Source organism: Eublepharis macularius, chromosome 1 (genome assembly GCF_028583425.1).
Source record: "Eublepharis macularius isolate TG4126 chromosome 1, MPM_Emac_v1.0, whole genome shotgun sequence".
Classification (NCBI taxonomy): domain Eukaryota; kingdom Metazoa; phylum Chordata; class Lepidosauria; order Squamata; family Eublepharidae; genus Eublepharis; species Eublepharis macularius.
Window position 1 is genome coordinate 222,283,965 of NC_072790.1, and position 15,758 is coordinate 222,299,722.

The following is a 15,758-nucleotide window of genomic DNA, read 5'->3' on the forward strand; positions in this document are numbered from 1 at the left end:
CCCTCAACCTCCTCTTCTCCAAACTAAACATTCCCAAGGCCCTCAGCCTTTCCTCGTAGGGCTCAGTCTCCAGACCCCTGATCATCCTTGTCGCTCTCTTCTGCACCCTCTCAATTTTGTCCATATCGTTTTTCAAGTGAGGCCACCAGAACTGCACACAATACTCCAGGTGCGGCCTGACGAAGGCAGTATAGAGAGGGACTATGACCGCCTGCAATGGCCCTTTTGATATAACCCAAGTCCATGTTTGCCTTTTTTCCCCACCACATCACACTGACTGCTCATAATTTAGTTTACAGTCCACTTTTACCCCAAGATCTCTTTCACAGACACTACTGCCCAGAAGTGTATCCCCCATCCAGTATTTGTGCTTTACATTTTTGTGGCCCAGATGTAATACTGTGCACTTATCTCTGTTGAATTGCATCCTGTTCACAACCACCCACTTCTTCAGAGTATTCAGGTCTTGTTGAATTTTAACTCTATCTTCTTGGGTGTTTGCCACTCCTCCCAATTTGGTATCATCAGCAAATTTAATGAGTAGCCCATTTACCCCTTCATCCAGATCATTGATAAAAATATTGAAAAGTACCGGGCCCAAAACCAAGCCCTGCAGCACCCTACCGGACACCTCCCTCCAATTTGATGAAATGCCATTGACCACCACTCTTTGGGTGCAGTCCTCTAACCAGTTCTCTACCCACCGAACTTCCCTATAGTCCAGTCCACAGTCTTCCAGTTTGCCCATTAGAATGTCATGGGGGACCTTGTCTTTACTGAAATCCAGGTAAATCACATCGACAGAGTTCCTACATCCAATAAACTCATCACTCGATCAAAGAAGGAAACCAGGTTTGTCTGATAAGATCTGTTGGGGACAAAAAACCTTGTATATAACTGTATATAACCATACAGTATGTAGTACCCAAGGGATGTATCTTACATACCTTTGGGAACATGAATGACTGTAACAGACGTGAATAATCAAATATGGGCCCCAGAAGTCCATAGGAAATGTCTTCACAAGGATTCTAGAACTCAGAATCACCCATTGAACTGATCTGCAGTGCGTTCAGGATGAAAGTGATGCATTTCTACCTGATGTTGTGTTTGGGAACTTTTGTACATAAGTGCCTTTAAGACAAACAAGAACAATTCTCAACCATAACAGGCAAAAGGACTTCTTCATGGAATACAACATTCACTTATGAAATGCTCTGTCACAAGATGCATTAATAGTTTTAATTCCTTTTATAGGTCAGACAAATTCACAGAGAATAGGATTATCAACAGCTGTTAGCCAGGATTATGGTTGCTAGTTTTGGGAAGGCATACATTCAGAAAGAGGCAGGCTTTCCAGGGCACAGCCTAGCCAGCAGCCCACCGATGGGCAGACCAGTACGAAGACTGGGAGCAGGGTAAAGTGGCAGAGCCAATAAAAAATGTTCTGTTCATTTGAGGTGCACTGGCATTCCGTGTGCATTCAGTTCCCACCAAGCAATGCATTGAAAATGTTTTCCATGTAATGCCTTAGTAAAATGCTGCATGTACATGTGTTATCTATGTACTGCACTCTCACTTGAGCTATATGCCTTTTTTTTAGTTCTTGCTTAAAATTGCTGTCCAGAAGAACTGATTGCAAAAATGAAAAGAATGGACTAGTTAATGTGTTTCTTTGCCTTTGAATAATATTCTTTGGCTAGGAAAGCAGACAGGGAGGTTGCGGTTAGACAAATATTTATGCTTTGCCAATTAATTAAAAATATGGAACAAATATATAATGCTCATTTTGCCCCAGGTATCTCTTCTTTAGAACCAATCTTTTGAATATTGGCTGTAATCTAGAAAGGAATTACATTTCTTTTCTCATTGGGAAGAAAGAATACCTTTAGGATGGGGAATGAATTAGAAAAGTTTCATGACACAAAACAAGATTATTGGGATGGTTGGAGTTCACCTGAGTTCCAATACCTCCAAGTTAGGCATGCTGTTTCACAGGGCTTTTTTTCTGGAAAAAGAGGTGGTGGAACTCAGGACCGCACAATGACGTCACTTCGGGTTAGCTGGAACAAGGGGGGAGTTTTTTAAAGTTTAAATCGCCCTCGGTGAAAATAGTCACATGACCAGTGGCCCCGCCCTCTGATCTCCAGACAGAGGGGAGTTTAGATTGCCCTCCGTACTGCTGGAGCAGTACAGAGGGCAATCTAAACTCTCCTCTGTCTGGAGATCAGGGGGTGGGGCCACCAGCCATGTGACCATTTTCAAGCGGTTCTGGAACTCCGTTCCATCGCATTCCAGTTGAACCCCCCCCCTGCTGTTTCAGCACTATCTGGCTCTCAGCTATCTACACATTCACCATCTGAGTGGGAGCATTTGGTGCTTGCTGGTTTGAGGAAGAGAAGTAATCTTTCTGCAATATGTTCTACATTGCTGGCATTCAGTAAACAAAAAAACATGAATGTACAGTATCATAAGGAACTTTACACCCTTCTAAGTCTATGAGGTTTAGAAAAGTGTAATTCTGTTTATGGCTTGCACAGGTGGGCTGTTCTGGGGAAAGGTGCTTACATTTCTCCTCTCTGGTAATGTCTGGAGCAACATTTGTAAGGATATTAAACTGTCTTCTCTTAGTGGTTATTCAAGAGTTGCACAATCTAAAATTCTCTTTACATGGTCTTTTATTCCAGCAAGGCAAGAGAACTTGTTTAAAACAAACAAATTCAAATGTAGGAAATATATTGTATTGCATGTGGATTTTTAAAAAAGGTCTGTGGCAGACTGGTGTTCATGTGTGCCAGTATAGGGTACAATTGACCTCAAGACTGAAGTCATTACACAGTCCTAGGATACCATTTGACCATTCGTGGTTTTATTGAATTATTACCAGATTGACTGCCAATTTCCTATAACGTTTCTTATATCAGATCTTTCTTTTTAAATTATTTTATATTCTACACAACAACAAATAAGCAACAAGAAGATAAAACAGAACACAAAGGAAACAGCTTCCATCCAAATTGGCTATAATTGAACATACATTCATTAAATCCATTTCTAAATAATAACATTCTGTAGAATAACTATTCAATCAATAATCAAATTTCAGAGAAGGGTCTCCATCCAATTAAAGAACATTTTAAAAAGAGCTATATCCTGGAAATACCATTAAATAAATTATGAAACCATACCATACTCTTGATGGCAGTAAGGATAGTCCAGCCTAAACATTGGAAGTGTTTTTCTGTTCCAGCAATCAAAGAATGTCTTTATAAGGCGCTGGACAGTGCAGACATGGATAAACTTACAGACAAGTTTTATAAAAGACGGAAAATCTTGTTCATGGCAAGGATGAATCTCATTCATAAATTATCAGAACAAACACCTGGACTTTCATCAAAATAAGATTGAAAGCCAGCGTGATGTAGTGGCTAGAATGATGGACTAAGATATGGGTGACCCAGGTTTGATTCTCTGCTCTGTCGTGGAAGCTCACTGGTGACCTTGGACAAGTCACATATTCTCAGCCTAGTCTACCTCACAGGGTTGTTGTGAGCATAAAAAAGAGGAGAGGAGAATGGTGTAAGCTGCTTCGGGGCTCCATTGGGGAGAAAGGCAGGGTATCAACAAAATAAATAAGAACTCTTTAAGCAACTGAGAATGCCAATATGGTGCTTGACTGCATTTTCCGCAAGTGATGCATCAGTGTGGTGCCTGCGCCACAGAGGTTTTGCCTGAAGCCCATGTCCTCCTCCAAAACATCTCTTCAGTAAAGCAAAGAGAGAACAGCAGAACCTCAGATGAGCCCAGGGGGGTGCTTGGCTTGAAACCTCCACTAATATTTTGGGATTGGCCCCAGACCCTACGGCAGACATTTTGTGTGGGGGTAGTCCCTCAATATTCTCAACAGTTCCAAAGTGCCCACAGGCTCACCAAGGCTGGGCACCTCTGTGCTAGGTGGTTGCTTTACAGCAGTTAGCCATGCTGAAAGTCAGCAAAGAGAACTTGCTTTAAAATGTAGCCACCGTGGTACAAATAACCAAAGGGAGTGAGCTGGGTCCCAAACCACCTGAACTTAGCTGAGAGTTTATTGTATTGTCGAAGGCTTTCACGGCCGGAGAACGATGGTTGTTGGGGGTTTTCCGGGCTGTATTGCCGTGGTCTTGGCATTGTAGTTCCTGACGTTTCGCCAGCAGCTGTGGCTGGCATCTTCAGAGGTGTAGCACCAAAAGACAGAGATCTCTCAGTGTCTGAGAGAGATCTCTGTCTTTTGGTGCTACACCTCTGAAGATGCCAGCCACAGCTGCTGGCGAAACGTCAGGAACTACAATGCCAAGACCACGGCAATACAGCCCGGAAAACCCCCAACAACCTAAGAGTTTATTATTTCTTTGCAGATTCTTTTTGGTAATTAAAGAGTTTATAGCTAAGCCATGTACCAAAGTATCTATTTTTGTGCTCATACCACAAATAGACAATGAAGTGTTCCTTCTCACTTTTCAAACTGCTTAACAACACAGCATTTATATGGCACTTTTCCAGTGTTCAAAGCACTCCACACATATTACACACGTTCTTAGTTTTCAACCACTGTGCTAATAAGTTGTGTTGTGGATGCATGTGTGAGGGACTCCTGTCCTTCTTTGCCTGGCTACACTGCAGGCAGGAGTAAACATAGGACCGGTGTGGGCCACACTACTCTCCACATGGCAGGAGTCATAAATGGTAGCTATAACCCAAAGCTCTCCTTTTGCCTTTCTACCTTACCACACCAAATCTAGTGTATCCACACTGCCCTCCACAGTCCTTGCTGATGCAGACATGAAATTGGGAAGGGATTCATTTATACAGATTTTCACCAGTACCAAAAGTGGGGGAGGAAGCTTGACAATTGTGATCTTTTTGTGGTGGAAAGTGCCATCAAGTCATAGCTGAGTTATGGTGACCCCTGCTGGGGATTTCAGGGCAAGAGATGAACAGAAGTAGTTTGCCATTGGCTGTCTCTGCATAGCAACCTTTGTCTTCCTTGGTGGTTTCGCGTCCAAGTACTAACCAGGGCCAACCCTATTTAAATTCCGAGTTCTGACCAGATTGGTCCAGCTTGAGCCATCCAGGTCAGGGCCATAAAAACATAGAGATAGACGCAAACACTGGAAATCAAGAACCCTGGCCTTCCATGGTGGTCTCCCATCCAGTTACTAACCCAGGCTGGCCCCTGCTTAGCTTCCAGGATCTGACAAGATTAGGCTTGCCTGGGCTATCCTGGTCCAGGCCTGCTGATCTTTTAGGAGGTACAAAAACATAGGGAAACATATTTGGCTTCTTTCAATTTTTATTTTGCAATTACTGCAAATCCACATCATGAAGCGCTGTTCAATACCCCCGCCCCCCTTGCCAAAGCCCTTTAGGGAAGCACCTGTGGCCCAGTGGAAAAGTACACGCTTTGCGGGGAGGTTCCAGGCTCAGTCCCTGGCATCTCCTGTTCAAGGATCTCCACAAGGAGGTGCTTAAAAAACCTTTCTCTGCTTGAGCCCCTGGACAGCTGTTGCCAGTGGAGCGATGCTCTGGTTTGGTATAAGTCAGCTTTATATGTTCCATTTAGCATTTGTTAATTAAGCAAGCAGCAAAAGCACCGAAACTCCACCGCTGGCCTCAGCTCTGTGGTTTCTTTTGCAGATCTGAAACATGCCGAAAACTGCCCAGCTGAGTGTTCTATGACCACGTTCAATTCCTGGCATTTTTAATGAAAGCTCAGGCCATAACTGTTGGGAGTCTTTTTTTTTCTTTGCAGAGACCCTGGAGAGCAGCTATCATGAAAAACAGACAATATTGTTCTGGGTGGAACAAAGGCTTGACTGGGCACAAGCGATCATCTTATCACTGGCCATCTTGAGGGGGGTGGGTGGGAAATCTTCCACTGGGTTGAATGAAAAGCGCTTTTTCATAGCTTGGTGTGGACCTGCAGGAGCCCACCTCTGGCAACTTTCATGTTGAAAATAAAACCACGTGAGAATCTGGCACCTACTTCTCGGAGAATCTGGCAAACTACTTCAGGTAGAGGAAATAAGACTTCAATGGGTGGCTTCTGGGACCCCCCCCGCCCCCATATCCAGTCAGCCTATGTTTTTGTGCATTACAAAATGTTTGTTTAAAGACAGTCCAGCCCAAATCTATGACAACATTAACATTTATTTGAAAAGGGCACCGGATGATTTTATTCAAAAATCAACCAACAAATGTCCCCCACCCATAAGTGACCTTTGTGAAGATCAACAATGCAATTCACACCTGCTTATGTTTTTCTCCACCCCAACTGCAGACGAAAGCATTGTGTGCCCCAAATACTAAAGGAATGAGAATGTTTATCTGTATTGATATATCAGAAAAGTGGACAGACCAGAAGGTTTCTCCTGATTTTTGGAAATAATCCTGTTCATATTCAGAGCATTTCCTAACAAGGACAGTTTAGTTCAGATTTTGAGTAGCAGTCATCTAACTGCCCATCCCGACTGTTGAAAGGGGGCTCTTCAAGTCCATTCTTATTGTTTCTCAAATTACACAGCAAACCACGGTCCTTAAGATTCCACAACCACTTTTGGCGGTTTGGCCCTGCAACTCAAAAAAGTGCTCTCGACTGCTTGCTGAAGAATAACAGGAGGGCTGCTTTAGCAGAAAGGTTGGCAGTGAAATCCTATGCAAAGTTTGGCCCATTAAATTGCAAAGGCTTTAGACTGGAGTATTTCTAAATAGGATTGCACTTCAGCTTTGCCGTCAATGACATCCACTGACACTCATGGGCTTAGAAGGGTGGAACTCTGCTTAAGGGTGTAACTCTGCACTGTGACCACCAGGAAGCACTTGGTTCAAAATGCACCCGAGCCTTATAGATCCTATGGAATGACTTTTGTAAAGCTTGTTACATATTGAGCTGGGATCTGCAAGGTAGGGTTTTTAAAAAGGTTGGTAGTTGCGCATCTCTTGTGGAAATGCAGCTGTCAACGAATGCATTCATTTTCAATAGGTCTCATCTTGAAAGCCTTCTTAGCTTCAGGATGAAGTCAAGATTTGAGCTCAGCAGTGCCACCTGAAACCCTTCTATAAGCATCGATGGACTTAGAAGAGTGTTATCTTGCTTAGGATGGTGCTGTGGGTCTCCTTGGCCCCAGCATGGCCCTCTAAGCACTACATTACACCAGCTCTCATCCGATTACCCACAAGGAGCAAGAAACGAGACCAGCACACACAGAATAGATTCACTTTATGTAATGGAGTATCAGCACACATTTTCAATGAAAAGAAGGGGGGGGACCCTATCAACCCTTCCAAACTTTTTAACAGCTTCTTAAAAAAGGGAAGCCAATCAATCTCTCCCCACCCTCCACAGTCCGTAAAAGGCTTCCTGAATGTCACTTGCATCTTTTGCATGACAGAAAAACTAGTTGAGCATGAAGACGGGAGAGGAACAACATATGCTTTGAGAGTCTAGATGGAGGGGGTGCTTCTGTCCTTGGTCAGGAAGTGGTTATGGGGCCACGACCCCAGCCCCAAGCAGCCCCACTTTTGCTCATGCAGGCAGCATGACGTCAATTCCACTGGGTCTGGATGACTTGGACCTTGTCCCGGCATGCAGTTCGTCTCTCAGTACACACACAGGTCCGGGAACTTCATCTCGTACACCGGGATGGAGTGGCTCTGGGGCTGGCCATAAGCAGCTGTGATGGTCCCGGAGGGGCTCGGAGGGGGCCTGCAGTGAAGAGAACAGAAAGGCTGAGGGAGGGAAGGAAGGATGGCTTCAAGACATTGCAGTGTCTGGAGGCAGAAAATGTACACAGCACCCACCATGTGCATATGGGGCACAATCCAGGGGAGAATCCTGTGCAAGCCTCACTGAAATAAAAGGGGATCATTTGAGCATGAATACTTGAAGCTGCTTTACCCTGAATCAGATTATGGGTCCAACAAGGTCAGTACTGTCTATTCAGACTGGCAGCAGCTCTCCAAAGTCTGAGGCAGAGCATCTTTCACATCTCCTACTGCCAGATCCTTTAACTGGAGATGCCGAAGGTTGGATCTAGGGCATTCTGCATGCCAAACAGATGCTTTACTACTGAGCCACAGCCCATTCACTTCCATGAGGCATGTGCAGGAGAATTTATCCCTGGGTGGGGTCAGGTACATCTGGGTTCTGCTCTCAATGCTGCTATCCCAGATCCTTTCCTCCAGGTGTATGTTCCACAGTATGGGGAGACAGTGGAAGGAGTGGATCTTCTGCTTGGACCGATGCCTTTAGTTAAGGGACACAAGCCGAATACCAATAAATGTGGAACTGTTCCATGCAGAACCAGAAATGTCATCTAGTTTTCAAAATTCTAAAGAGAAGGATGCAGGAAGCACGGATTTCTTGCAGTTCCTGCGTTCAGGGGTGTGTGTGCATTTGCTATGTCTCTGCTTTTTAGAGCAAATCCAAGTAAACTATGGAACTAATTGCCACTGTATGAGACTGTGAATGAATTCTGAAAAGAGTTCTATAGAGAGAAAGGATAGAGGGAGGATTGAGAGTAGATCTCTACTGCTGGCTACTAGCTACATTAGATAAGAATAAACCTGCCCATGCATTAAGGTTTGCAATGACAATCCACTTGCCACCTACCAAATGTCAGATGGTCAGGGGACCACTTATCACCATCAGACATTTGGTGGGTGGAGAGCAGAGACAGGGCTTTTTCAGTGGTGGTTCCTCACTCAAGGAACATCCCTTTCCCCAAAGGTTTGCCTGGCAATTCATTTTTTAATGTTTTAATGCCAAGTAGAAAGATTTTTATCTGCTCACAATATTATTCAGTTTGTTGTGTCTGATTTGTTTTGACATGTTTTTAGTGTAAATGCTCTTTTCTTGTTTCATCTGCCAGTATTCTAATGTTTCATCCCCAGCTGCTCTGGCTTTTCAGGTATTCTGTGCTGCAACCTTTATGGTGTTCTGTGCCTTGTGTGTGATATTTGTATGTTGCTTCTTTCTATTGCTGCATTATTTGTATGTTTGTTGTTAATCACGGTAATTGGTTTTATTGCTTTTGTTCATGTTGCCACTAGCTGCTTCCAGCAGACATTTGAAGAAGTGGCCAACAAATAGCCTACCCAACCAACAAACAAATAATTTTTTTTATCTAAATATCGAACCTGCCCCCAGAATGAGAATAAACAAAATCACACAATGGGATCAGAGACAGATAGGGGAGATATTTCCATAAGCCTAGCGGAAGCCTCCAGGTTTGCACAAAACCCCTGAAACATTTTTAAAAACTGAGGGGTTTAGAAAAATCACAAATGGAAGAATGCGGACCAAGATCATGTAAAACATCATGAGATCACAGTTGACACTGTAGGGTTGCCTAGCAACACCAGCACCATGGGTGAGAGAAAGGAGAGAAAGCAGTGAAGGGGAGGGAAGAGTAGAGAAGGAATAAAATGGGTACCAGCAGGGGTCATATGGGATTTCCCTCCCTTGCAAGCGTCACATGGGTCCCCCTGCCTGTAAAACTTGTAATGCAGAGAGAAAAATGTCCATGACAAGTTGATCCTAATTAACTATGAGGTCTCTCCACAGCATCCTGATTGTGAACCTATGAGGCATATTTTGCCGGTCTTCACTGGCTGACAGAATGTACAGTGCAACATACAATTCGTTCTTTTAATTTATTATTCCTTCATGTATTTGAGTTCTGATTATCCCCCCACCCCAATAAAATAGTTTGCCTTCCTACCCACCTGCTCTGGAGTCAGTGTGCTTTCATCTCTCTGTCTATACGCTCTTATGGCCCTGGCATGGATGGCCCAGGCTAGACTGATCTGGTCAGGGCGGAGCTGCCCCTGGTTAATACTTGCGATAGAAGACCGTCAGGGAAGTTCAGGGTTGCTACACAGAGGCAGGCAATGGCAAACCACCTCTGTTAGTCTCTTGCCATGAAAACCCCACTAGGGGTCACTGTAAGTCAGCTATGAATTGAGGGGCACTCTCCACCATGTAGGGAACAAGGCTTAATTTTGAAAGCTGGCTGGTTCAATTCACATTTTAATTTCATCTCTCCCTTCTAAGAAAGGAAGCCGTGAGAGATGTATTTAACTTTCTTAACGGCCTTTCCCCATAGTATTTCTCCTCCATTAACCTGGATGCATTTTTCAATGATATTTTTGTGGTCAATAGCACACAAAACAGCGTAAACCAAACAAATGAGTTGTCAGCAGCTGCAAAGTGGTGCAGAAAACTATATACTGACTCTCAAGAAGAAAGGAAAATGGCAGCTCATTCCTGATCTCGTGACCTATCTTTGATCCTTTTGGTGAGAAAAGTAGGTTTAGAATGCCACCGATCGATGAATTACATCCCATTTCTACCATCCTTGGGTCCACTTGTTTGCCCACCTTCCCAACAAACACGAGGAAAGCAATTTCTAGGCCAGAGGCCCCCAACTTTTTTGAGCATGTAGCAAACTTCAGAATTTTGAGGGGGTGGTGAGCGCCACCTCAACATGGCTGCTGTAGGAGGTGGAGCCTACCCCAAAATCGCCATCGCAGACAACACTTCCCTCCCTGCTTTGCAAAAGAATAGCAGAAGGGGAATAAAAAGAAATGAAGGAAAGCCTGGAGTGATGAGAGGACGGGAGAAAGAGAAGGGGGAATAAAAAGAACAAAAGCCTGAAGGGGGAATGGATCCGCACACTGACTGAAGAAAGCCTGGGGATTACCAGTCCTCCTGACCCTCTAGTTGCTACTGCAGCTGCCGCTCGTTGGAATGAGGGCAACCAACAGCAAGCCTTGTCTTTCAGTGGCCCCATGGGTGTCACATTGGGGAACCCTGTTCTAGGCCATCAGAGAGCACCGAGAAACAGGGTCACGACTGCAGTCTTCTGCTTCCTAGTGGTCAACTGTGCATAGCCACCCTCCACTGGACACAAAAAAATATCTCCAGTGAGCACTTCTCCTCCCTCCCCTCTTTATGATGACATCCCGCCCCCCCCCCCCCCGGCAGGATCCTCTTACCTTATGGTGATCTCAAATATCTGGTTGAGTTTGCTCTGGAGCAGAGTTGCCTGCAACAAGAATGGGAATTGGTATCAGCACCATATTGCAATGCCACCTTTGAGCAGCATGGTTATGCCACAACCCAGGATCAATGTGCCAGTGCTACTTATGGGGTACTTTATTATAACCTTAAGGCTGTTACTGGAGGAGGGGAGAATGATGCAGGCTGCTCTGAGTTCCGTGTAGGAAGGCTGGGATAAAACTGCATTATCTAAATAAATAATCCAGTATTTTCATTCTACGGTGGCTGGTCAGATGCCCCAGAAGGATCACAGCAGGTGCCCCTCTCAGCAACGGGTGTTCTATCACGTTTTTATCCTGCCCTTTGTCCTCAGAGCACCGTGCAGTGTGACACAAGGGTTCTCGTTCCTCAGGAACACCCCCCAACCTGCACCCCGTTGGTTCAGAGCCAGTCTGGGCAAACTGGGCTCCCCTTGTGTAACATCTGGTTAGGAGGTGAAACAGATGAAGTCCAGAAAACATCCTTTGGTCACGGCCCTCATAAGAAGAGGAGAACGCCTACTCTAAGAAGGTGTCACTGGTGTAGCAGAGTGGTGAAGTAATTCAGCTATGATGCAGCACTCTGCTAGTTTGAATCTCACTACTGCCATGAAATCGCCAGGGGGCTGTGGGCCAGCCACTCCTCTCAGCCCCAGCTCCCCAGCAGCACTGTGGGGATAAGAACATTGACTTGGTTCACTGCTCTGAGTACTAAACTGTCCAGAAGAGCAGTATAGAAATGAACTGTTATTATAAATGAAGTGCAGTATAGAATGAACTGTTACTATAAAGAACTGTTATTATAAATGAAGAGCAGTATAGAAATGAACTGTTATTATAAAGGACCTACACTGCAACTGGTGGCCCTCGAGACTGACTCTCACATTTGATATCATTTTACAGTAGTGGAGCACCTGCTCTGCAGGCAGGAAGCCTCCGCTTAAAAACCTTGTCATCTCCAGTTGAAGGACCAGCAGCAGCAGCAGGTGATAGAAAAGACCCCTCTCTGCATAAGACCCTGAAGTTCTGCTCCTTCTCAGGACAGACGACTTAGAACTAGATAGAGCAACTCTCCATATGGAACTTCATATGCTCAAAAATGGGTCATGAGTGAATTAATCTCATGTGAACAAGGAAGCTTCAGAGGGATTTTCTTTGTCATTGGAAAGCATTAAGTGATTGCGGGTTTTTGTAATCATCTTATTAATATTGCATTTGTCAGCTCAACAAATCACATTTCATAATTATATTTAATTGATACAGATTTACACAGCAGGTTATGCACAGCAGGTATAATTAACAAACCAGAATATGCACCCAGAAGCTATGCCTTTTACTTACAATCCACACATCCAACAGGGGTTCTCTTTATATGGCTACACTCAGTAATGATGGTTAAGACCGTAGGGATGCAACCTATTTCGTTCCACAATGTGCTCACACAAAGAAAACGACACTCACCCGGGCACCGCAGTGAGCGGCAATCTCTTCAAAGGGAGCTTTCTGGAATTTCTCAACCACCTGCCGTCTTCTTTCCCGCTCTTGTTCCTCCACAGCAACACTGTCTACTAAAATAGGGAAAGGAGGGAAAGAGTGAAGTGGAGGGAATAGGCAAAACAAACCCTGTGATGCTAAGGAGAAAAAAAAGGGCTGACAGCCACAGCTCTGGCATCCCTACTGCTGTTCCTGATTGTGCGTCGGTTCTAACTCCAAAAGACAAAAGAAACCACACAAATGCATAATTAGCCGGGGGAATTCATTGCCACAGGATGCAGCAATGGCTTCTAGTTTCAGTGGCTTTAAAAGGGAACTGGACAAACACATGTAGAAAAGGTTCTTCAGTAGCTATCAGCTATACTGGCTAAGGGAATATCAAAGTTTCCCCCAAGAAACAAATGTTTAAGGCTCCTAGGAGCCCAAAGCATCCATATAGAGAAGGCTGTGTGCTACAACTCTACAGTATTCAGTGGTCCAGCTTTTTTCCCAGTTAATGTTCATTGCAATCAATGGGAAATTCTGATGCAGAGACTGGCATGGAGGTATTTTGGAATCATTAAACCACTACCTATAAAAAGCTTCATTATTCAGAGGGTTGAACTATTACGGCTTTTCCTGATCACTTCCCATCCTGCTCTCCTCTTTGCGCTTTCAAGCAAACTCTCTGAACTAGTGTTATCCCTCCTGCTACTGACTTCATTGATGCTACTGACTTCATTGAAGCATGCCAAGGAATACGTAAGAGACTAACAAAATTTGTAGTGGGGTATGAGCTTTCGTGAGTGTGACTCATGAAAAGCTCACACCCTACCACAAATTTTGTTAGTCTTATCGGTGCTACTGGACTCTTGCTCTTTTCTACCGCTACAGACAAACACGGCTACCCATCTTGAAGGAATACGTCCATCAAGATACACTGAGTCCGTTTTGTTTTTAAAATTTAATTTACTTCAAATATGCCTGTTTGGCCCAAAGAGGTTAACAAAACAACAAACGCAAGTTAAAAACATAATACAAAAAAAAAGGTAACACAGAATCTTAGGTTCCTCCTCCAAAACACAAACCAAATAGACATTCATTGCCCATAAGAAGAAAAGCCAATCCATATCCTAACTTAGTGTCAGCTAAGTAGCCGTGTTGGTCTGCAGTACAACAGCAGGATCTGCGTTCAGTGGCACCTTAGAGACCAACAAGATTTTCAGAGTGCAAGCTTTCAGGAGTCAAAGCCCCTTTCTTCATATATTCTTCACGTATCTGAAGAAGGGAGCTTTGACTCTTGCAGGCTTATACCCTGAAAATATTGTTTGTGTCTAAGGTGCCACTGGACTCAGTTCCTGCATATCCTAACTTAGGACATGTGCCCAAACACAATGGTTTTGCAGGCTTTCCTGTGGAGGGTCATCTGAGGTGGTGCCTTCCAGATCAGCTCATGAAAGATGGGTCCTCAGCCCGAGGGCAGTGACTGAAAGAGCCCAGGGATAAATGAAGGCAAAATGGACCCCATGAGGGAATGGAAAGACTGAGAACAGGGACAGCAGTGAAGGCTGCAATTGGCACATGGCCTGACATGAGGAAAGCTGGTCCTTGAGCTCCATAGGTCTTAGGCTGCAAAGGGCTTTAAACATCATAAACAAGGCCAGAGGCAAACCACCAACCAGTGCCGTTACTTTAGAACTGGTGCAATATGCATTTAGGGGCCATGCTGTGTAATAAGGTGTGCAGTCAGATTTGTCATAAGTTGCAGCCTCAGAGGTGTCTTCAAAGGCAGCTCATCATCTGTTGCACATGAGCAGGTAGCACCCTGGTGCCCACCCACAGCACATCACTGGAAAGACTAGAGTTTTAGAGCTTCCTTCCAGAACAGGTACTTACCGATTGCTTTCTTCAGCGTTTCATAAGTGATTTCTTCAGCAGGTGCTCTCTGTTTAGGAAGAAGGCAGAGAAGCAGGAAGAGAAGAGAAGCATTAGGAGGCAGATGCTCGCCCATGAATACCAGAGAGAGACGGTTTCACAGAGTCGTATGACCAGGCAGCTTCGTGTCAACATATGACAGTGTGATAGAGCAGTCAGATTGGAGAGACCTGGCCTATGATCCACGTCATAAAACTTACTGGGTATCCTTGGACCAAGCAGGCTCACTCTTTCTATCTAACCTACCACAAAGGGCTGTTGTGAGAGGAAAGTTGGGATTAGCCACAGTGAACATCTTGAGTCCCTTGGAGGAATTTCAGGATCTAAGTGAAGGGACAGACTGCACGAGAACGTTAGACGCCGCCTTCTGTATACTTCAGCAGCCTTTTTCACACAGTGGACAACCAGAAGCCTCTGGAGGACACAGAGGCCAAGGCCTTCCCCTGATGCTGCATCCTAGCTCTGGTATTCGGAGGTTTACTGCCTCTGAATATTTAGGTTTCCCTCCAGCTGCTCCGTGTGTCCTTGGGATGCTCACCTCAGCCACCCTCTTCTCCTAATTCCTGCTGCTTCCCAAGCACAGTTACCTACCCACGAGTACCTGTCCCTGGCCAGATAATCAGGCCCTCTTAATGAGCCGTGCAGTTCTTCATTGGTATGCATCAAGGAGAGCTCCCCAGATGTGGCAGTCAGAGAGCGAGGAGGAAGAAAATCCATGTAGTGTGGCTAACTGTGTGGGAGGGAGGGGAGCCATGTCCTGCAGCAGAGATGTGCTGGACAGGAATGGAAATGCCAGCCAGGCTGGGTCTTCAGCCCACACTCCAGGGAGCTCACAGAGAGACTGGGCTGGGGCTGGACCCACCTGGAAATTGTTGCGAGAGCTGTTTCTCTCTTTGATGGGGCTCACGCAGGAGAACTTTCCCAATGAATCATACTCTGAAAGACTGAATTTGTAAATATGAACATACTATTCTCCTTATGATCGCAGAGACCTAGCAGACTGGGATAAATGCAGATTAGTTCTGGCTGAGCTTCTCCTTGGTTATGCACGCAGAATGCCAGGAAGACTAGCAGTGTCTCAACTTAGAAAGTGGGCTTGCTACCCAATTTCCCCCCTTCCCCCCCTTTTTAAAAAAAGAAGAAGAAGAAGAGCAGTTTATTTCCTCCGCATCCCAGTTCAGATCCATCTGTATTTCCAACTACATTGCTGGGAGCACGGTGAGGTCAGAATCCTTCCCCCAGTCCCTGTGAGCATCCAAACCCCAGCTGTTGCT

General features: G+C 44.9%; 1 protein-coding gene across 2 annotated transcripts in view; it reads right to left on the reverse strand.

Moving 5' to 3' along the window:
- Positions 1–7,280: 7,280 nt before the first annotated feature.
- EFR3B (EFR3 homolog B) overlaps positions 7,281–15,758 on the reverse strand; it is a 65,096-nt gene continuing 56,618 nt past the window's right edge. Inside the window, exons 19-22 of one of the 2 annotated variants that reach the window (XM_054985661.1) lie at positions 14,446–14,494; positions 12,538–12,641; positions 11,035–11,084; positions 7,281–7,741 (exon numbers count right to left, since the gene is read on the reverse strand). In XM_054985661.1, coding sequence (XP_054841636.1) covers positions 7,636–7,741; positions 11,035–11,084; positions 12,538–12,641; positions 14,446–14,494 — 309 coding nt within the window. In that variant the 3' untranslated portion in view covers positions 7,281–7,635. Of the gene's footprint in view, positions 7,742–11,034; positions 11,085–12,537; positions 12,645–14,445; positions 14,495–15,758 lie in introns of both variants that reach the window. The other variant, XM_054985654.1, reaches the window with a different exon arrangement.